This window comes from Heteronotia binoei, unplaced genomic scaffold, assembly GCF_032191835.1.
Source record: "Heteronotia binoei isolate CCM8104 ecotype False Entrance Well unplaced genomic scaffold, APGP_CSIRO_Hbin_v1 ptg000154l, whole genome shotgun sequence".
Classification (NCBI taxonomy): Eukaryota; Metazoa; Chordata; class Lepidosauria; order Squamata; family Gekkonidae; genus Heteronotia; species Heteronotia binoei.
In genome coordinates, this window is record NW_026799997.1 from 884,128 (window position 1) to 902,315 (window position 18,188).

General features: G+C 42.1%; 1 protein-coding gene across 8 annotated transcripts in view; it reads left to right on the forward strand.

Moving 5' to 3' along the window:
- Window positions 1-18,188, forward strand: part of LOC132590533 (PHD finger protein 14-like) — a 169,335-nt gene that overhangs the window by 117,792 nt on the left and 33,355 nt on the right. For 4 of the 8 annotated variants that reach the window (XM_060263452.1, XM_060263456.1, XM_060263454.1 and 1 more), the window contains one exon: window positions 11,534-11,647. The exons of 3 other annotated variants lie outside the window; for them this stretch is intronic. In XM_060263452.1, the coding sequence (XP_060119435.1) occupies window positions 11,534-11,647 (114 nt within the window). Of the gene's footprint in view, window positions 1-10,816; window positions 10,872-11,533; window positions 11,648-18,188 lie in introns of those variants that run through there. One more of the 8 variants, XM_060263457.1, reaches the window with a different exon arrangement.

The following is an 18,188-nucleotide window of genomic DNA, read 5'->3' on the forward strand; positions in this document are numbered from 1 at the left end:
TTTGGAAAGTAGTGAAGAAAACAAGGGGGGAGAGAACAGAAGACCCAGAATAATTTGATAGAACTAACCCCATGTATGTGCAACTATGGAAAGTGACTTTGGGGGAACAATACAGCGCATATTTTTCAGTATTTTAAATTTATGATGACTGAAGAATTTCTCAGTTTTTGAAGCAGGTCTGGTTTTGACCTTTCAGTTACTGTGAGCTCAGCAAAAGGTTGCTGATTAATTTTGCCCCTTAAACTGGTAGCTGGGCCGTTCATTCCTTTTTAATAAACAGGTCGAATTTTAATGCTGCTGACTTAGATGTAATAAAATATTCTTTGTGTTAAGCTTCCACTGTATTAATAATAGTATCTGTATTAGCAGTTTACAGTTAAATGGCATTGGAACATTCAAGTAGCTTGCATTAAATCAATTTTATAGCTGGACTGCTTTGTCTGCCTGATGCTTGATATTTTTCAGCCTTTTAGGGCAGACTTGTTTCTGAGTAGGCCTAGAATGTAGTAACATCTTTTGCAGAATTCTTACAGAAATAAAGGATTTATTTTCAAATACCTATTTTTATTTTCAGTATTATAATTAAGTATGGCAACCACAGAATTGAAATAAATGTTGGCTGTGGAAAAAGAAATAAACGTTAGGATGAACTAAAATGATACATTTTGAATTTGTCTGACTTAAATAATATAAGTTGAGTGATGAGACTGCAGTGGCTGAAAGATATAAGGAATGTATGTACACTATAGCCCCGGAGAAGCTTTGGAGTACCTAGAAATGGCTATTTACCATGTGTTTGCTGTTTATAAGTAAACCACCTGCAACGGAGTGAGAAGTGAGCCTGTTTGCCAGGGTAGGATGAAATATAAATTTCCTAAATAAATAAAAAGTTAATTATGGTGCTCAGTGACATAGTAAAGCAGTTTTTACTGATTATCCACAGCATCAGAAAGCCAAAGAAGTAATGACAGCTAAAATTACTTCAATATCTGGCAGGTAAAACAGTCATTTGACTTTCCATGTAGTTGCATGAATACCTCTATAAATTTATAGAATTATCCATAAAATTGTAAAAAAAAAAAATCTGTAAAAATTATAGCTATCCTAAATGCTCTTTATATATAAAGGATTTAAGCCATTTGTATTGCAATCCTATGCAAAGTTATTTTAGTTTAAGCCCATTAATTTAAATGGATGTAGCTTAAAGTAACTATATAGGATTGAAATATCTTTTCCATATTTTTAAAAAGCAAACTAGATTGACAGTTGGCCGCAAGACAACTATGAAAAGAATGAAATCTCCTATGAAGACCAAATACAATAATGATGTTATCCCACTAGGCTGAAATCACACGAAACTATGAGGAAGTGTGCATGCACACAAAAGCTCACACTTTGAATAAAACTTTTGTTGTTCCTAAAAGTACCAGTGGGCTCCCACTTAGTCCTGTTGCTTCAGTCCAACACGGCTACCCACCTGGATCTATCACATGAAACTGCAGATCTCACCATGTTCATTTGGAAGTCAGTGCTGCTGTCAAATAAATGTGTTAAGAATTTTCTTAAGAAAGGTTAGGAGAGGTGTTGAGAAAGGTTAGAAGAAGCATGACTTGAGAATATTTGGGATACCTGTTTTTGCACTGTCCCTGAATGTGATGATGGCATTTGTCAATCTGCTCATCATTACATCTTGCAACAATTTAAAACAACTATTATTACTTTTTAATTTAATATAAGTAAATGGAGCAATCCTCATTTATTGTGAAGTGTAAAATTATAATAATGTACACTAGAATATTATTTTCATACATCCCTTTCAAAAATACTGTTGTTACCACCCCATAAAAAGTCTGCCATGAAATTGTTGTGAAAGCAACGTTACTCCAGAGTCAGAAACGACATGCTTATGCAGGGGATAACCTTTACCTATAACCAGCAACATTGCAATCAGAATTTTACAATATTTTAAAAGGAGATGATTTTTTTAAAAAAAGTGCAAGGTGTTTCCCCATTATTCTTCCAGGGATTTTTTTGTTATGCTACTCTGAGAAGGGAACTACTGTCAATCAGTTTTTTCAAAAAGTCTTTGTTAGTAACTTTGGTTCCAAATTCACTACTGCAGTCAACTAGTTCAGAGCCTGTTGTAAGAGATAAACCCTTTTGCAAATGAAGACAGCATCCATTTTCCTTATACCTCAGGCCACATAGAATTGATTGGGGTAATAAAATGACAGCACCTTGTAATATACTGACGGCTGTTTAATTTGAAAACTAGCTCAAGCCTGATTCAAAGCTTGTTCAAAGCTAATTTATGGCTTATGCAATTCTCAGATGAACCCTGGGTAAAGGATGATGTATGAAATCTGATAGTGAATATAATATACTCAAATTGTCCTGTTGGGCTGAGGGGTTTTTTTTTTTTGTTATAGGTAACAGTGGTTTTAAAAATATGTGTGTTTGGTATATGATGCTATATAGGAACGTATATTGGAATTTCCTGGCATTTTATTTTAGATATCTTGTACTCTGTGTATATGTATAGACATTGTGGTGTATGTATAAATTATTATGCTTTGAAGAATCATCAAGAAAATTTGGTGCTTTGTTGTGTGAGTATAACTACTATTGTGCATGAAGAAAGATGAACAGTATTTTTGTATCCTGCTGTTATGATTGCAGAACAGTTTTTATAGACATAGTCCGCAATTAATGGAATTAGGATAATTGGCTTGCTTTTGGTTACCTGGTAATTTGCATTTATTTTGCATGGATTCAGTATCATCATCATCATCATCAAATGAAAGTGACAACATTTTTAGCACTTATTTACTACAAAGAATTGTACTGAGAGGTGCTAAGCTTCACCAACATCCACCTATGCTATATAGTAGCTGGGATTTAGTTGAATGCTGCCTAGTACCAAGGGAGCACCCTCCTATGCACTCTTGTGATATAGCTGAGAAGAAGCTGGCTTAGATGAAGTGGATGGATGGATGGATGTCTCAAGATGCTCACCAAGTTTCCTGCCGATCTCATTTTTGAATTAATTTTAAAGTTCATCTACATTAAGCATGAACACTTTCCTAGAAAATATATATTTATCTGATAAATTATTTTATATTTGATGTAAAGTATATGCCTCTTACACACTAAGGCACATGGGAACTGTTTCCCATGCAGCTGTGAAAAATGAATTAATATTACCACTAGGTGTAAAGGGACAAACTGATTTTTCCTTCTGCAGTGATCCATACATTCTCCGGTGGTCCCTGGTAGTGGGACGGTCCTAAACTGCCGGGGAGTAGGCTCCTCCTCCGGAACAGGGTCATTGATCGCTTTATCCGGCCTGGGGGAGGGGCCGCTCCCTTAGGAACTCCTCAGTCCAAACGGCCTTGTTGAGAGAACAGGATGTGTTCGCTGTGCTTGGAGAGCACATTGATCAAAGTGACGGAGTTTTTTCTCTTTGAAGTCTCTGCTTTCTAATTTCTAATTTTCAGCCGCATCGGCGGCAGGCAGAGCGTTCTTGGCCGTCAGCGTTAAGGTTTCCTTAACAAAGTCGGCTCAAACTCGGAGGTTTCGTCCAGTCCTGAGGAAGCAGGATCCGATCAGGCACCAGGGGATGCTGGGCGCTATCCAGCATCTACTGGACATCAGGGCTATAGAAACGGTACCCTTGGCTCAGAGGGGTCTAGGGGTGTACTCCAGCTTGTTCCTGGTTCCGAAGCAGAATGGCGATACCCGAGCTATTCTGGACTTAAAATGGGTCAACCGATTTGTCAAAACCAAAAAGTTCCGGATGGAGACGTTGCGTTCCATTCTTTTGGCAGTGCAGGAGTGAGAGTTTCTAACGTCCATCGATTTGTCCGAGGCCTATTTACACGTGCCTATTCGACCAAGTCACAGGCGGTTTCTCAGGTTCGCTTACGATGGAAGGCACTTCCAGTACCGGGCTTTGCCGTTCGGACTGAAGTCTTCCCCGCGAGTGTTCACGAAGATCCTGGTGGCGTTGGTTGCTCAGTTACGGATGGGGGGCGTGGCTCTTCATCCGTACCTGGACGATTTGTTGGTCAGGGCCTCTTCGTACCGGCAGAGCCTGGAGGACACCGAGCGGACTATTCAGGTTCTGCAGGACCACGGGTTTGTGGTCAACAGGACAAAGAGCAATCTTACTCCCACGCAAGAGATAGTGCATCTGGGTGTCCTGATCGATACTCGGAGGCACAGAGTGTTCTTGTCAGAAGGACGACAGGTGAAACTCAGATCCTTGTTGGAGGAGGTGTTGGCACTGACTCAGGTTCCTGTGATGACTCTGGCAAAATTGCTAGGGGTTCTGGTATCTTGCCAGGATGTGCTGTCTTGGGCGCGTTTCCATTTGCGGCCCCTGCAACGCTTTCTGCTTCCTTATCAGAACGTGATAGCTCGCAAGTTGCACAGGATGGTGATTCTCCCACCGGAGCTGAGGCGACAACTCCAGTGGTGGCTAGAACCTTTTCGCTTTCAACAAGGGGTTGCTATGAAGGAACCGCAGAGGATAGTGGTGATGACAGATTCCAGTCGCTCCGGCTGGGGAGCGCACTCTCAAGGGGTGATGTGTCAAGGTCAGTGGTCTCTGCTGGAGTCTCGACAGAGCATCAATCTGTTGGAGCTGCGGGCGATTCGTCTGGGGTTGTTACGCTTTCAGACTACACTTCAGGGGTGTCACGCGTTGATGAAGACAGACAACGTGACAGCGAAAGCCTATGTCAACCGACAAGGCGGGACCAGAATCAGGAAACTGTGCAGCGAGGCCAACAGCCTGCTGAGTTGGGCAGAGAGGTATCTCTTGTCCATAAAGGCGGTGCATGTAGCCGGGAAAGACAACGGGCTAGCGGACTGGCTCAGCCGTCAACGGCTGGATCAGACGGAATGGTCTCTGGACACGAGAGTCTTCCAGGCTCTTCAACGCAGATACGGCAGAGTGGCTGTGGACTTGTTTGCAACCGCGGACAATCGTCAAGTGCAGCGGTTCTTTGCAAAACAGAGACATGATCAGGCGGAGGGCGTAGACGCTCTCAACTGCGACTGGCCGGACAGCCTACTGTACGCCTTTCCGCCACTGCAACTGATTCCTCGTTTGGTGAACAAGGTTCTTCAACAATCCGTGGAGCTGGTGCTGATTGCCCCCTTCTGGCCGAGACGGGGGTGGTTCCAGGATGTCTTGCGACTGTCGATGGAGAAGCCTTGGCGTCTTCCAGTATCCGAGACGCTACTGACGCAAGGGGCAGTACTCCACCCTCAACCGGACATGTTGCAGTTAACTGCGTGGAGGTTGAGCGGTCGCAGTTACTTAAGTTGGGGTTTGACTCAACAGTGATTGACACTATGCTGGCATCTAGGAAGGGTTCTACCACTCGGGTGTATAATAACACTTGGCGGGTGTTCTCCAGTTGGTGTGCAGAAAGGGACTGGGATCCTTTGAAGTTACCTGTTCGGAAGCTGTTGCTGTTCCTGCAGGAGGGCTTGGATAAGGGGCTGGCCACTAATACCCTTCGTAGACAGGTGGCGGCTATTTCGGTGGTGCGTGGAACTCGAAAAGGGGGTTCCTTGACACTGCATCCACATGTTAAACGTTTTTTGAGGGGGGTGTCTTTGTTAAATCCCCCTACAGCACATAGGTTCCCTACTTGGAAGTTAAATGTGGTGTTGAAGGCGTTGTGTCATGCACCTTTTGAGCCCATGGCTACCTGTAGTCTGAGAGACCTTACCCTTAAAACATTGTTTTTTGGTGGGGATAACTTCGGCCCGCAGAGTATCTGAGTTGCAGGCCTTGTCCGTAGATAAGGACCTTTGTACCTTCCATAACGACAGGGTGGTGTTAAGACCTGATCCGACGTTTGTTCCTAAGGTAAATTCAGTGTTTCACCGCTCACAGGATGTGGTTTTGCCTTCATTCTGTCCTAATCCCAAACACGAGAGGGAGGAGGAGTGGCACCGGTTAGATGTGAGGCGGGCCTTGAGTTTTTATATAGATAGAACCAAGGACTTTAGGAGATCGGAGTCTTTGTTTGTTTCCTTTAATTCCCCCTCGCGGGGAAAACCAGTTTCTGCTTCTACTCTGAGCAGGTGGTTGGGGCAGTGTATTTCGTCTGCATATACAGCGTCAGGGCTGGAGCCTCCAGGAGGCGTCACGGCGCATTCCCTATGGGGAGCGGCTACGTCTGCAGTATATAAGTCCTTCTCCTCTCTAGAAGGCATCTGTAGGGCAGCCACCTGGAGTTCTGTCCATTCCTTCACCAGGCATTATAGGGTGGATAGGTGGGCAGCGGCTGAAGCGGCCTTTGGTCGCAGGGTATTACAACAGGTCATACACTGAAGGTAGAGGTCCCCGCCCAGGGTACATATTGCTTTTGTATGTCCCAGCAGTTTAGGACCGTCCCACTACCAGGGACCACCGGAGAACAGAAGATTAGAAGCTCTTACCGTGAAGCTTCCTTCTCGGTGGTCCTGGAGTGGGACGGTCCATCCCACCCAGTGTATTATCTCAGTCAAGTGGAGGTTGGTTCTGACTGTTTACCATTACTTCTGCTGTTTGCAGTTATTAAAATGGAGTTACATCAGTATGGTCTCCGTGTGGTTTGTTACCATGATGCAGAATTTTGTTTTATAGATCCAGGTCGATGGGGGAGCATGGCTGTTCTATGGACTGAGGAGTTCCTAAGGGAGCGGCCCCTCCCCCAGGCTGGATCAAGCGATCAACAACCCTGTTCCGGAGGAGGAGCCTACTCCCTGGCAGTTTAGGACCGTCCCACTCCAGGACCACCGAGAAGGAAGCTTCACGGTAAGAGCTTCCAATCTTCCGGTTTGCCTACCCACACGGTAGCAATATAATGTACATATGTTGTAACTTTATGTGCGACGATACCATAAGTAACAGCTCTCATGTAGTATACATCTATGTGAGAGATGGAAGGAGGGAGACTCTCAGCAATACTCCTAGTTCACATTATCCTTTATATAATAAAATCCTTTCGTGGTGTCAAAACAGAGCGCCCTGATTGGTTGGGATTGTGCTGCAACAACCTTTGGCCCATCAAACCATCAATCAAGAGTAGTGGTGTGCCATTGGGTGGGTCCGCTCCTCTCTCCAGCCCTAGTGGTTGTTGCCTGCCAGCCAAGCTTATTCTGTCAGTAATTAGCAACCAACCTTGGTTCTGGCAGTTTCTGGCTCTCTCTACTCTCCCATTGGCTGGGCTTCCTGTTGCACTGCTTCATAGAGGAGAGAAACAAAGCCTTTCCTCAATTGGCTGGGAGAAGGAGGGAAAGAGCCAGAGAAAGTCCTCCCTTGATTGGCTGACGGCTCCACGCTATCCTCCTCTGGAAAAGAAACAGTCAGAGACTATGGGGTGGGATTCTTGTCCTGTAGCAGCAGACCAGATACAGAGAGAGAGATGGGAGGGGGAGCGAGAGGCAGAGAGAGAGTGAAGTCCTGTGCTTAAGACCAACAACATTATCAGAGAGAGATAATAACTTGCTTTGGTCCCCCCCCCCCCACACACACTGTGGAGAAAGACTGTCCTTTTCCTACATAGAGGCTGCAGGGAGGGGGGAGGCAATAGAAAGCTGAAGTCAGAGGGCCAGATAAAGAGAAGGAGATAGGGTTGCCAATTCCAGGTTAGAAAATTTCTGGATATTTAAGTGGTGGAGCCTGGAGAGGGTGGGGTTTCAGAATGTGTGGGACCTCAGACAGTACAGTGGCACCCACTGCACCCTCCAAACCAGCCATTTCCTCCTGTGGAGCCACTGTTGCCAATCTCCAGCTGAGGGCTGGAGATCACTCAGAATTACAACTGCTCTCCAAATTGTTGAAATCAGCTCCCCTTGAGGTGGGGCAAGTGAATGCCTTCACTTGAATGGGTGCAAAGACAGGAAGAGGGGGCACTTATCCAGAGCCTCTTTCTATACCCCATTGTACTTTTTCCACAACGGTCCTTATTCCTAGTTTCCATATAGTTATGTTGATCACAGAAAAGTATATTCAGATGGGTAGCCACGTTGGGCTGAAGCAATAGAACAAAGGTTGAGTCCAGTGACACCTTTAAGACAAAGTTTAATTCTGGGTATAAGCTCTCATGTTGAACTTAAAGGTGCTACCAGACCCAGACTTTGTTCCACAGGAAATTATATAATTGGGTGCTTCTTAAGAACCTAAAGGAATAGAATCCTCTGAATTCCCTGAGCTTTGGTTTTTATTTTCTATTTTTTTGCCACCCTTGTCTGATAAGGCACCAGTTATTACTCTTTCTTATTCCTAGAGTGGCCCCAGCAAATCAGATGGTCACATAGTTGTCCTTGTGACAACACTGTACAGTATAGCCCAACTTAATTTGCTATGTGATATCATTAAGGAAAAACAAAGCCAGATGCATGATGCTTGCTGAGATTATATGCAGGCAAGTTGCTGTTGCTTAACCAACCAGCCCTACATGCTGTATCCCCCCAGTTGTAGTGCTGCAGTTTATTTGCTTACCGTCACTGTCATCAGCATGGCACTGGAAGTGTTAGCCTGGTTGTCTTGACAACAGAGACTCTCTTACCAATAAATCATTTTTGTCACCTTTCACTGCATCCCTGCAAAAGATCTCAAGGGCATGTGCTTTTTGCATGAACCCAAATATTCACAAGGCGTGCATGCTTCAGGTACGTTCCATTTTTTAACCCATAACCTGGATTGGTTGGATCAAACATGTTTTCTAATATTTATCATAGCAAAATAGGAGTCAATTGCACCTTTAAGACCAAGTAGTTTTATTCAGAACGTAAGCTTTTGTGGTTTTATTCAGAACGTAAGCATGCACACTTCTTCAGACATGGAATGAGGTACAGTAAGCAGAGCTACATATAGCTGGTGGGGTTTGGAATGCCAAGAGGTACAAAGTTAAAAACCAATAGCAGAATAGTAAAATTAACAAATTCAGAAAACCTTTGATCTGGGTTGAATTATCATGGAAAACCATAAAACAGTAACATGTCAGAATGTGAGAATGTCTGTTAATTATTCTATTGCTAATAAACCTGGGTCAAAAATAAGGCATTTCTTTCCCAGAAGTTTTTCCTTTCCAATTTACCTTTTAACATGAAACATAAATATATACATCATTCTAATTTGCCATTAGGAAAAAGTACATTAAAATATAGTAGAAGATGGATTTAGTATATGTAACGAGATGAACAGCCAATATCCCTAGTTTGGGTATGTTAATACAAAAGCATTATTCTGATACACTATCCTAAAAGAGAAATACATTGGAATACTGTGGATATATTGCCCTACTTGGTGAAAGTGGGTTTAGCATATGTAATGAGATAAAAAAACAAAACAAGTCTGTTCAGTCCTGGGGAGGTGTTTGTTCCAAGTTTCATAATAGTTTGTAATTCAGCAATTTCTCTCTCCATTCTGTTCTTGAAGGTCTTTTGCAGTAAAACAGCTACTTTGAGGTCACCCATTGAATGCTTTGGAAGGTTAAAGTGTTCCCCCATAGGTTTCTCAGTTCTGTAATTCCTGATGTCAGATTTGTGTCCATTTATCCTTTGGTGGAGGGTTTGTCCTGTTTGCCCTATGAAGGGCATTGTTGGCATTTAATGGCATATATAATGTTGGAAGATGAGCAAGTGAATGAGCCTGAGACGGTGTAGTTAATGCTGTTAGATCCAGTGATTGTGTTGTCCAGGTGTATGTGGCAGCAAAGTTGGCACTTGGGTTTATTGCAAGCTCTGGTACTAGTGTCCATGCTCAGATGAGATGTTGTATTGTTGTGGGTGAGGAGTTGTTTGAGTTTAGGGGGCTGTCTGTGTGCAAGAAAAGGTTTACCCCTCAGTACTTTTGAAAGAGGGCTATCACTATTCAATAGAGGTTGTAAGTTGTTGATGATACATTGAACTGTTTTCATTTGAGAGTTGTGTGTGGCCACTAGTGGTGTTCTGTTATTGTGTTTTTGGGTTTGTCTTATAACAGGTGGGTATCAGAAATTCTGTGTCAGAGCGATGCAAAGTGTATACCTCTCTGCACATCCTAACCAAGTGTCCAGTCACCCCGGTGCCTAACTGAATTTCTCGCCAGGTTATTCATGTTTGAAGCAGCCCAGCAATCTTATGGAGCTGTTGTCGATTGCAACTGATTGGGTGCCATTGTCATCCCTGAGGCTGAGAGAAAAGGTATTAGGTTTTTGTTGTGCTTCTCAACTGTCTCATCTCTCAGTCTCTGAAGTACCAGTAAAGACTTCCATGATTCACTGTTCAGTAGTGTCAAACTGGTAATCACAGGTATTGTGCCAACTTTGGCAACTGCATTTTGTCCCCTCCTATAGACCAACTCCTAGGCAGGTAATTCTGCTTGCCCTTTCTGTGATTTTACAAACTGATACAAGTGAATAAGTCTGTGTACATTATTAAATTTAGTTGGACTTGTAGGTGAGTGGTACATGTTGACAGTAGTAAATTGTTTCAAATTGAACTTCATATTATATTCTTACTCCATCATCTTAATTTCTATCCAATCTATGATGTGATGAAACTAGGAGTGAAATTACATTTTGAACCAGAAATTTGACAGCATAATTCTTAAAACCAATATATGCACTTTTTGGGCTTAGTTCTGGGTTTGGGTGGCAGGTCACTGTATTGTGCCCTGTATTTGCTGAAGCGTTTTTCAGCTCTTTGCAAAAATGGCCTTTCAGTTCTGTTTGTATTATTTCACATAGATATAGATAGATAAAAATATAAATCCCTACATTCTTAAGGCTTGTACATTTCTTATGGGATACTTCTTTTCTTTCCAAAGGTCCTGCTGCTAGTAGACTATACAGGTATTGCAGACTATGCATGAACATATTCAGGTCAGTTAATAAATACAGGAAAGTATCAGGAGGCTATTAAAAGTATAATGGTAGCTAGAAGCCTTTTGAGCAGTAAATCTCTGAAGTTTAGAACTCCTTTATGGTCCTGGATCCTATAGCAATGAATTTGCATAATAGTGAAACTTTTTCCAGATCCAGGTTCTTCCTATGTCTTTCTCTTTATAGAGCAAATTGCTGACTGAAAATGGAGCGTTAGCCACAAACTTTAAAGTTATCAACTTTGATTCCTTCAGCATTTGTGGCCAACTAATATGCTAATTCAGACTACATAAATGCCAGTTTGATAGGAGGGGGAGGGGAAAATTTAATTTGATAAAGCAGTGTGTAAACTCTTGATTTTGTACTCTTCAGTTCATGCCCAAAGTTACTTGCTAAATTATGTCCTTGGTTGATTCAAGGGCAGAAATTACATTTTTGATTAGTAGTCAAAATACCTTTGTTTGGAATATCTATACCTCCATTGTACAAATAAACACAGAGGGTAAATGGCTTTAGTTACCTCAAAGAAAATTACAATTTTTGGGGTCACGAATACAATGTTTCAGTATTTTGGGACAGACCACACTGCCTTGCTAAAGCTGTCTTGCAGAGTACTGCTTTGGCATACTACTTAGGGGTCTATTTGTCTCTGTTGCCCTCAGGATTCCGAACCGTCAAATGAGGTGGTCTCAGAGGCCCCAACTAATGTTGTGCCCTCTACTTCAAGAAGTAGTTCTGAACAACTGGTATCGGTGGCACAGAAACATCCAGAAGAGGTAGGAATTCTGTGTCTGTTATCTTAATAAACTTGATTGTTGGGTCCTTAAAAAAATCATCCAACATTTTTTTCTGCTTTATATTGGTTTGTTTCCATTCAAAAAGACAGTGCATTTTCTGTCTAATTCCAGTTTGTGTGTTGTGGTAATCAGTGTGATAACACTACCACTAACATGGCTATTCTTTGTACTCATGTTTTTTATTTTCTTTGACATCCAGATGCCTGAAAATAGTCTGGTTATGGGCAGTTTTATTTCTTAATAAATCTATCCACCCAGAGTTCAAAAAGAAACCCAGAGTTTCAGTGTCTATCAGGTAATGAAGTTCCCATGTTTTCAAATGTAATTTTAAAAGTTAGTGAACCAATGTGTTTTGGTTCTAGCGATGGACTGGAATTGGGAAGGTCTGGGTTCAAATCCTCATTTTGCCAGTTAAGATCACTGAGTGATCTTGACTGATTTATTTACTTTACTGGCTGGATTCAGTGAAGTTCTGCTTCAGTTAGTTTTCTGGTGCTCTTCCAAGGTGGTTCCATTGAAAAGCTGAAGCTGCTAAAATGGAACTATTTCTCTCTCTTTTTTTGTTTTCTGTGTCTCTAGGTATTGTGTGTCTTCTATTACTTCTCATCCTTGTTCCTCCTCTGATGTCAGAGATGCCTTGTGTTTTTGGTGCACAGAGGTCAAAAAGATGAAACTGGTAGATGCAGGGCTGGCTTGCTCACTAGGCAAACTAAGCAGTTGCCTAGGGTGCCAGGAGGAAAGGGCGCCGAATTGGGCTCTCCCCCAGTGCCCATGACAACCACCTAGTTTGCTGCCTGCCTGTCCCCTCCCTTCCCTTGCGCTTTGCCTGCCCCCTGGCGCGATCAGAGGAGTGCATCAAGGCTTGGCCTTACTAGCTTTGATGGGCGGCGCGTCATTAATCTTTTGAAGCATGCATGGGAGAAGGCTTTGCTCCCCCTCACTTCCGGTTCCAGGAAGGAGGGGGGAGAAGCCTTCTCCCACATGCGCTTCAAAGGATTAGATGCTGTGCCGCCTGCATCAAAGCCGGTAGGAACCAGCGCTGCGGGGTGGCGGGCAGGGAGCCTGCCTGGGGTGCCATGTGCCCTAGAGCTGGTGCTGGGTAGATGCTAACTGTAATCTTAGTGGATAGGATTCTTTGTATTATCTTGTTCCTGCTTATGGCTAGTCTCAAAGTTTATAAAGTCCAGCATAACTTTAAAATTTTTGTCATGTTTCTAATATTTCTTGAAATATATTTGTTTTATACATTTATATGGTGCATTCTCAATTGTGGAGAGTTCTCTTTGACTTGAAGGTCATGTTTCGTCACCAGTTAATAAGATATTCAGACAGTTCATAAAATTCTATTGTGAGTTTCAGTAAGGCAGGGAAATTTTTTTTGTTAGAAATTCATCTGCATTGAACATTAGTTTAAACTCCTGATGAAGTTTGATACCTTTTTATTCTCATACTGCACACACTGATGGCTTAAGTTAGAATCATAGGATACATTTGACAGCCTTGCATATGTATATCTTGAACATGGGTATCTATAAAACATTTTAACCCAATCAGTATAGTCTTTTGGGTCTTGGAATATGACTAGAGACTTATAAGAAATTGGGGGAAATCTGATTTTAAAATTTCCCATGAAATTTGTCAAACACTTTCAGTTTCTGCTGAAAGTATCATGAGATGTGTTTCCGTTTTCTGTAGCAGCAAATAAGTCCTAGCAAGCAGTGTGCCCCTTGTCTCCTACTTGGCTGTGGTAGAACATTGTGGACCATATTTGTTGGAGTATCTTCTAGATGGTTCTGTTGCCATGACTTTGACGCTAACATTTTCATGAGGGATTTTTGTTTATAGTTCAGACATCATCTGAGTTCTTCTGCCAGGCTTTAAGTATATCTTAATCACAGCTTAAAATATAAATAATGATATGAACAATTCAGTATTTATAGCCCTCTCTGTTTCAAGTGCTGATAATGGTTGTGTCAGAAGTTCTCTCCGGTCCTCCTTCAGGTTGGAAGGTATTTGCATGTTACAAAAGAGGAACTAGTATCTGGGGACAATATACATTTTGTATTGTGCAGCATTAAATAAAAATATAAATTGGTTATTGATTGCTTTCTGAGTTACTGAGCAGTATTTCCACTGTCCCTAATAATATGTTGTGTTGTGTATTGTCTGTGTGCAGCTTTTTGAGATAGAATCGTAGAAGTCTACTTGAATCTCAATACGCTTGATGTAGGAGTGTGCATTCTGAAAATATATCAGTATTTTTCAAGTATATTTTGGTATCTCAAATGTATCCTGTATTTTTCAGAAGAACTGAAAAAATCCCAGATATATTCAGGAATTACAGGAAAACCTGGCACAACAGTTGTTGAGGAGTTGGAGCAGATTGCTTCCACCACTCAGCTTCTTTTGGAGATTTTTTCCACAATCCCTTTGAACAGGGAGTGTTTGAAGGGACTGCAGAAGGCAGCCCAAAAAACAGCTGAGGGGGGCATTCTCCCTGCAGGCTCAGCTGGGGCTCTTTTGAGCTGTTTGACCAAACTATCAAAGAGAGCCCCAGCTGAGCTCTTCCCTGCAGACACCTTTGCTTTATGGGCTTTGTTGGGCAGTCCAGTTTAAACTGGGTTGTCCAACAGAGCAGAGCCCCAGTGGAGCCTATGGGGAGAACCCCAGCAGAGCCTGTGACCTTGATAAGGTTCCGCATACTATCCTTGTTGACAAGATGGTAAAATGTGGTTTGGGTTCTGTTACCATTAGGTGGATCTGTAACTGATTGACAGGTCGTACCCAAAGAGTGCTTGTGCATGGTTCCTCATCCTCTTGGAGAGGAATGACAAATGTAGGATCAAGGATCTGTCCTGGGTCCTGTTTTCAACATCTTTATAAATGATTTGGATGAAGGAATAGAGGGAATGCTTATTCCATTTGCAGATGATACTAAATTGAGAGGAGTTGCAAATACAGTAGAAGACAGAAACAGGATACAGGATGACCTTGACAGGCTGAAAAACTGAGCTGAAACCAATAAAATAAATTTTAACAGGGATAAATGTAAAGTTCTGCATTTAGGTAGGAAAAATCCAGTGCATGGTTATAGGATGGGGGAGACTTGTCTTAGCAGTAGTATGTGTGAAAAGGATCTAGGGGTCTTAGTGGATCATATGCTGAACATGAGTCAACAGTGATGCGGCGACTAAAAAGGCAAATGCAATTTGGGGCTGTATCAACAGAAGTATAGTGTCAAGATCACATGAAGTGATGGTATTGCTTTACTCTGCTCTGGTAAGACCTCACCTGGAGATTCAGTTTTGGGTACCACATTTTAAGAAGGATATAGACAAGCTGGAACGGGCCCAGAGGAGGGTGACAAAGATTCTGAGGGATCTGGACACCAAGTTCTATGAAGAAAAGTTGAAGGAGCTGTGCATGTTTAGCCTGGAGAGGAGGTGGCTGAGAGGTGATATGATCACCATCTTCAGGTCCTTGAAGGACTGTCATATAGAGGATGTTGTGGAATTGTTTTCTGTGGCCCCAGAAGATAGGGCCAGAACCAATGGGTTGAAATTAAATCAAAAGAGTTTCCAGCTCAACATGAGGAAGAACTTCCTGACCGTTAGAGCAGTTCCTCAGTGGAACAGGCTTCCTCAGGAGGTGGTGGGCTCTCCTTCCTTCGAGGTTTTTAAACAGAGGCTAGCTGGCCATCTGACAGCAATGAAGATCCTGTGAATTTAGGGGGGAGGTATTTGTGAGTTTCCTGCATTGTGCAGGGAGTTGGACTAGTTGACCCTGCAGGTCCCTTCCAACTCTATGATTCTATGACCCGCTGCTTTGCGAGCTGTGTTGGATAGTCCTGGTTTAAACCAGGCTGCTGAGCAGAGCTCCAGTGGATCTTGCAAGGAGAGTTCTGCCTGCAGGATCTGGTGCTTTGCAGGATCTGTTTAAAATTTTGAGTTTTTGTGTAATCACTTTTATTGTGCTGTTCTAAAGCTGGATCTTTCAGTGTGAATATTACAAGGGGAGGAGAATGCATATCCATGAGCTATTTAAATCATCCTTTCTTAGGAATCTTGAGAACAACTTGTGAATAAATCTGCACGTTTTAATGCCTTTGCAATACTGAATTTTTAAAAATTTTTTAACTGAAATAAATGATTTCAGGTGCTCCTAATTCTGCGCTGAATTGCAACATTAGGAGAATTAATAGTTACTACTAAATTTCTTCTGAGATATTTAGATCCATTCTGTTAGCATTTATTTCAAGATTGTAGATATGAACAAACAATATGATTTGTATGTCCATGTTTGTAGCATATGTTTAAATTTGCTTTTTAGTACTCCAGCAGAAACAATAACTTGCATATATTAGCTATTAAAAGCCCAAGACACACCCAACTTTAAAAAAAATTCAGTATTGCAAAGGTATTTAAAAGTGCAGATCTGTTCTCAAGTTGAATATTAATTGTGCTAATGCAAATAATTGAGATGTTGACCAAAATGGTTCCAGAAGTTCTGTAACCGAGTTTGTCTGCTTGTTTATAAGTCTTGGTGGCAAGATTTCAACCTTCCTTTTAGGTATGTGCAAAAAAAAAAAAGATAAAATCCAAAGTCAGGGTTATTCGGGGGCAAGATATTCAGGAACGCCGAATATCCCCAAATATGAGATTTTGTACCAGAATCTGATTCGGGAGATATTTGGCTATTCCTGAATTTAGAGCTCCATTATAGTCTATGGGCTATTGAAGTAGATGGCAAAATACAGTATAATGAATGGCGGCTGGGGGACAGAGGGTAGAGATACATCCCCAAAATTGCAGGACAGCTGCAGGAGCCTCTCTCCCACAGAACTCCCAGGTTTCAAAAAGATTGGATCAAAAGTTCTGTTTCTAGTGGCACCCAAAGAGTGTGCCCTCATCTCACCATTATTCCCTATGGGCCACTGAAGATTGTGTCAGTGACAGTGCAATACACAGGACAGTTCACATTAGAGAATCTCTCCGATTCACAAATTGAGATGGGGGCTTTCTCCAGGGACTGCAGCACAGAACCAGTGCATTGAATGCACTAGTGTCAAGCAGCAGAGATGAGGCATAGACTTTCTGCATGCAAAGCAGTTGCACAGCCATACAGAACAAATACCTTTGGGGAATCCTTTAACACTAACCTTGTTTTGCTGGGCACATAGCACTGTTATGCTCCTTGCAAGCAAGCACCCTCACCACAGTTGACTTTCCACTGCAAAGATTTTCTAGCAGAATCTGACTACTGCCTGGGGTAGTTTTTCCCACCATAGGGAGCAGTGACCCTCTTTGGGTGCCCCTAGGATAGGAACCCCTGGTCCAGTCTTTCTGTAACATGGGGGTTCTGGTGAAGAGAAGCACCTGAAGCTGCCCTGCAAATTTGGTGCCTCTCTCTCAAACCCCCTTGCTGCAAGAGTCATTTTTCCCACAGTGATTACAGTGGGAAAAGTTGACAGATAGGTTTTTTCCCCCAACATAGGGAGAAAGGGCTCTCTTTGGGTGCCCCTAGATATTCGACCCCCTGGTCCAATCTTCTTGAAACATAGGGTTTATGTGCGAGAGAGGCCCCTGCATTAGCCCTGCAATTTTGGGACCTTTACCTCAAACCCATTGCCCCCTAGCTGCCATCCATTATATCCTATTTTGCCATTGACTTCAATGGCCCATAGGGTTTAATGGGGCCGAATACCCCTCTATACCATCAAGTACTGATTTGGTGGTATTCAGACAGCTGTATTCAGCCCCTGAATAACATTAGAGAATACAGCTGAATCAGCTGTTATTAGTGGTTATTTTAGTTCAACCAAACCAAATGAACACCCCTACTCCCTTTTATCCACAGCCCTAGTAGCTAATGCATAGGATCAAATATTGAAAGAAAGAAAGAAAGAAAGAAAGAAAGAAAGAAAGAAAGAAAGAAAGAAAGAAAGAAAGAAAGAAAGAAAGAAAGAAAGAAAGAAAGAACTAGATTTCCTCTTTCTTTCTTTCTTTCTTTCTTTCTTTCTTTCTTTCTTTCTTTCTTTCTTTCTTTCTTTCAATCTGTGTTGTCTCACATCAATAAAAATGTGAGAAAACACAGATTCTAAGAACATAAGAGAAGCCATGTTGGATCAGGCTATTGGCCCATCCAGTCCAACACTCTGTGTCACAGTGGCCAAAATACACACACACACACACACTGATATAGGACCTTGATACAGAACCTAGCAGCCAGGGGCTTTCTTCCCTCTACTATAACAAGGAGAAAATCAATCGAGAAATCTTATTTTATGATGTTACAGAGTTTTGCCAGACAATTCTTATTTAAATCTACATAGCTAAGGATGTCTTCTGAAAACAGGATTTGTGTCTGTATGAGGTCCAGGCACCATGATGCATCATTAAATTCAAGTAGTAGCTGCTGTTGTTTCATACTATTTAAATATTCTTGTAAACTGGTTTATAGGTTGGACTCGAGCTGCATTTTGTTGGTTAGGTTACTACATGTTGTTTTACAATGCCAGTGC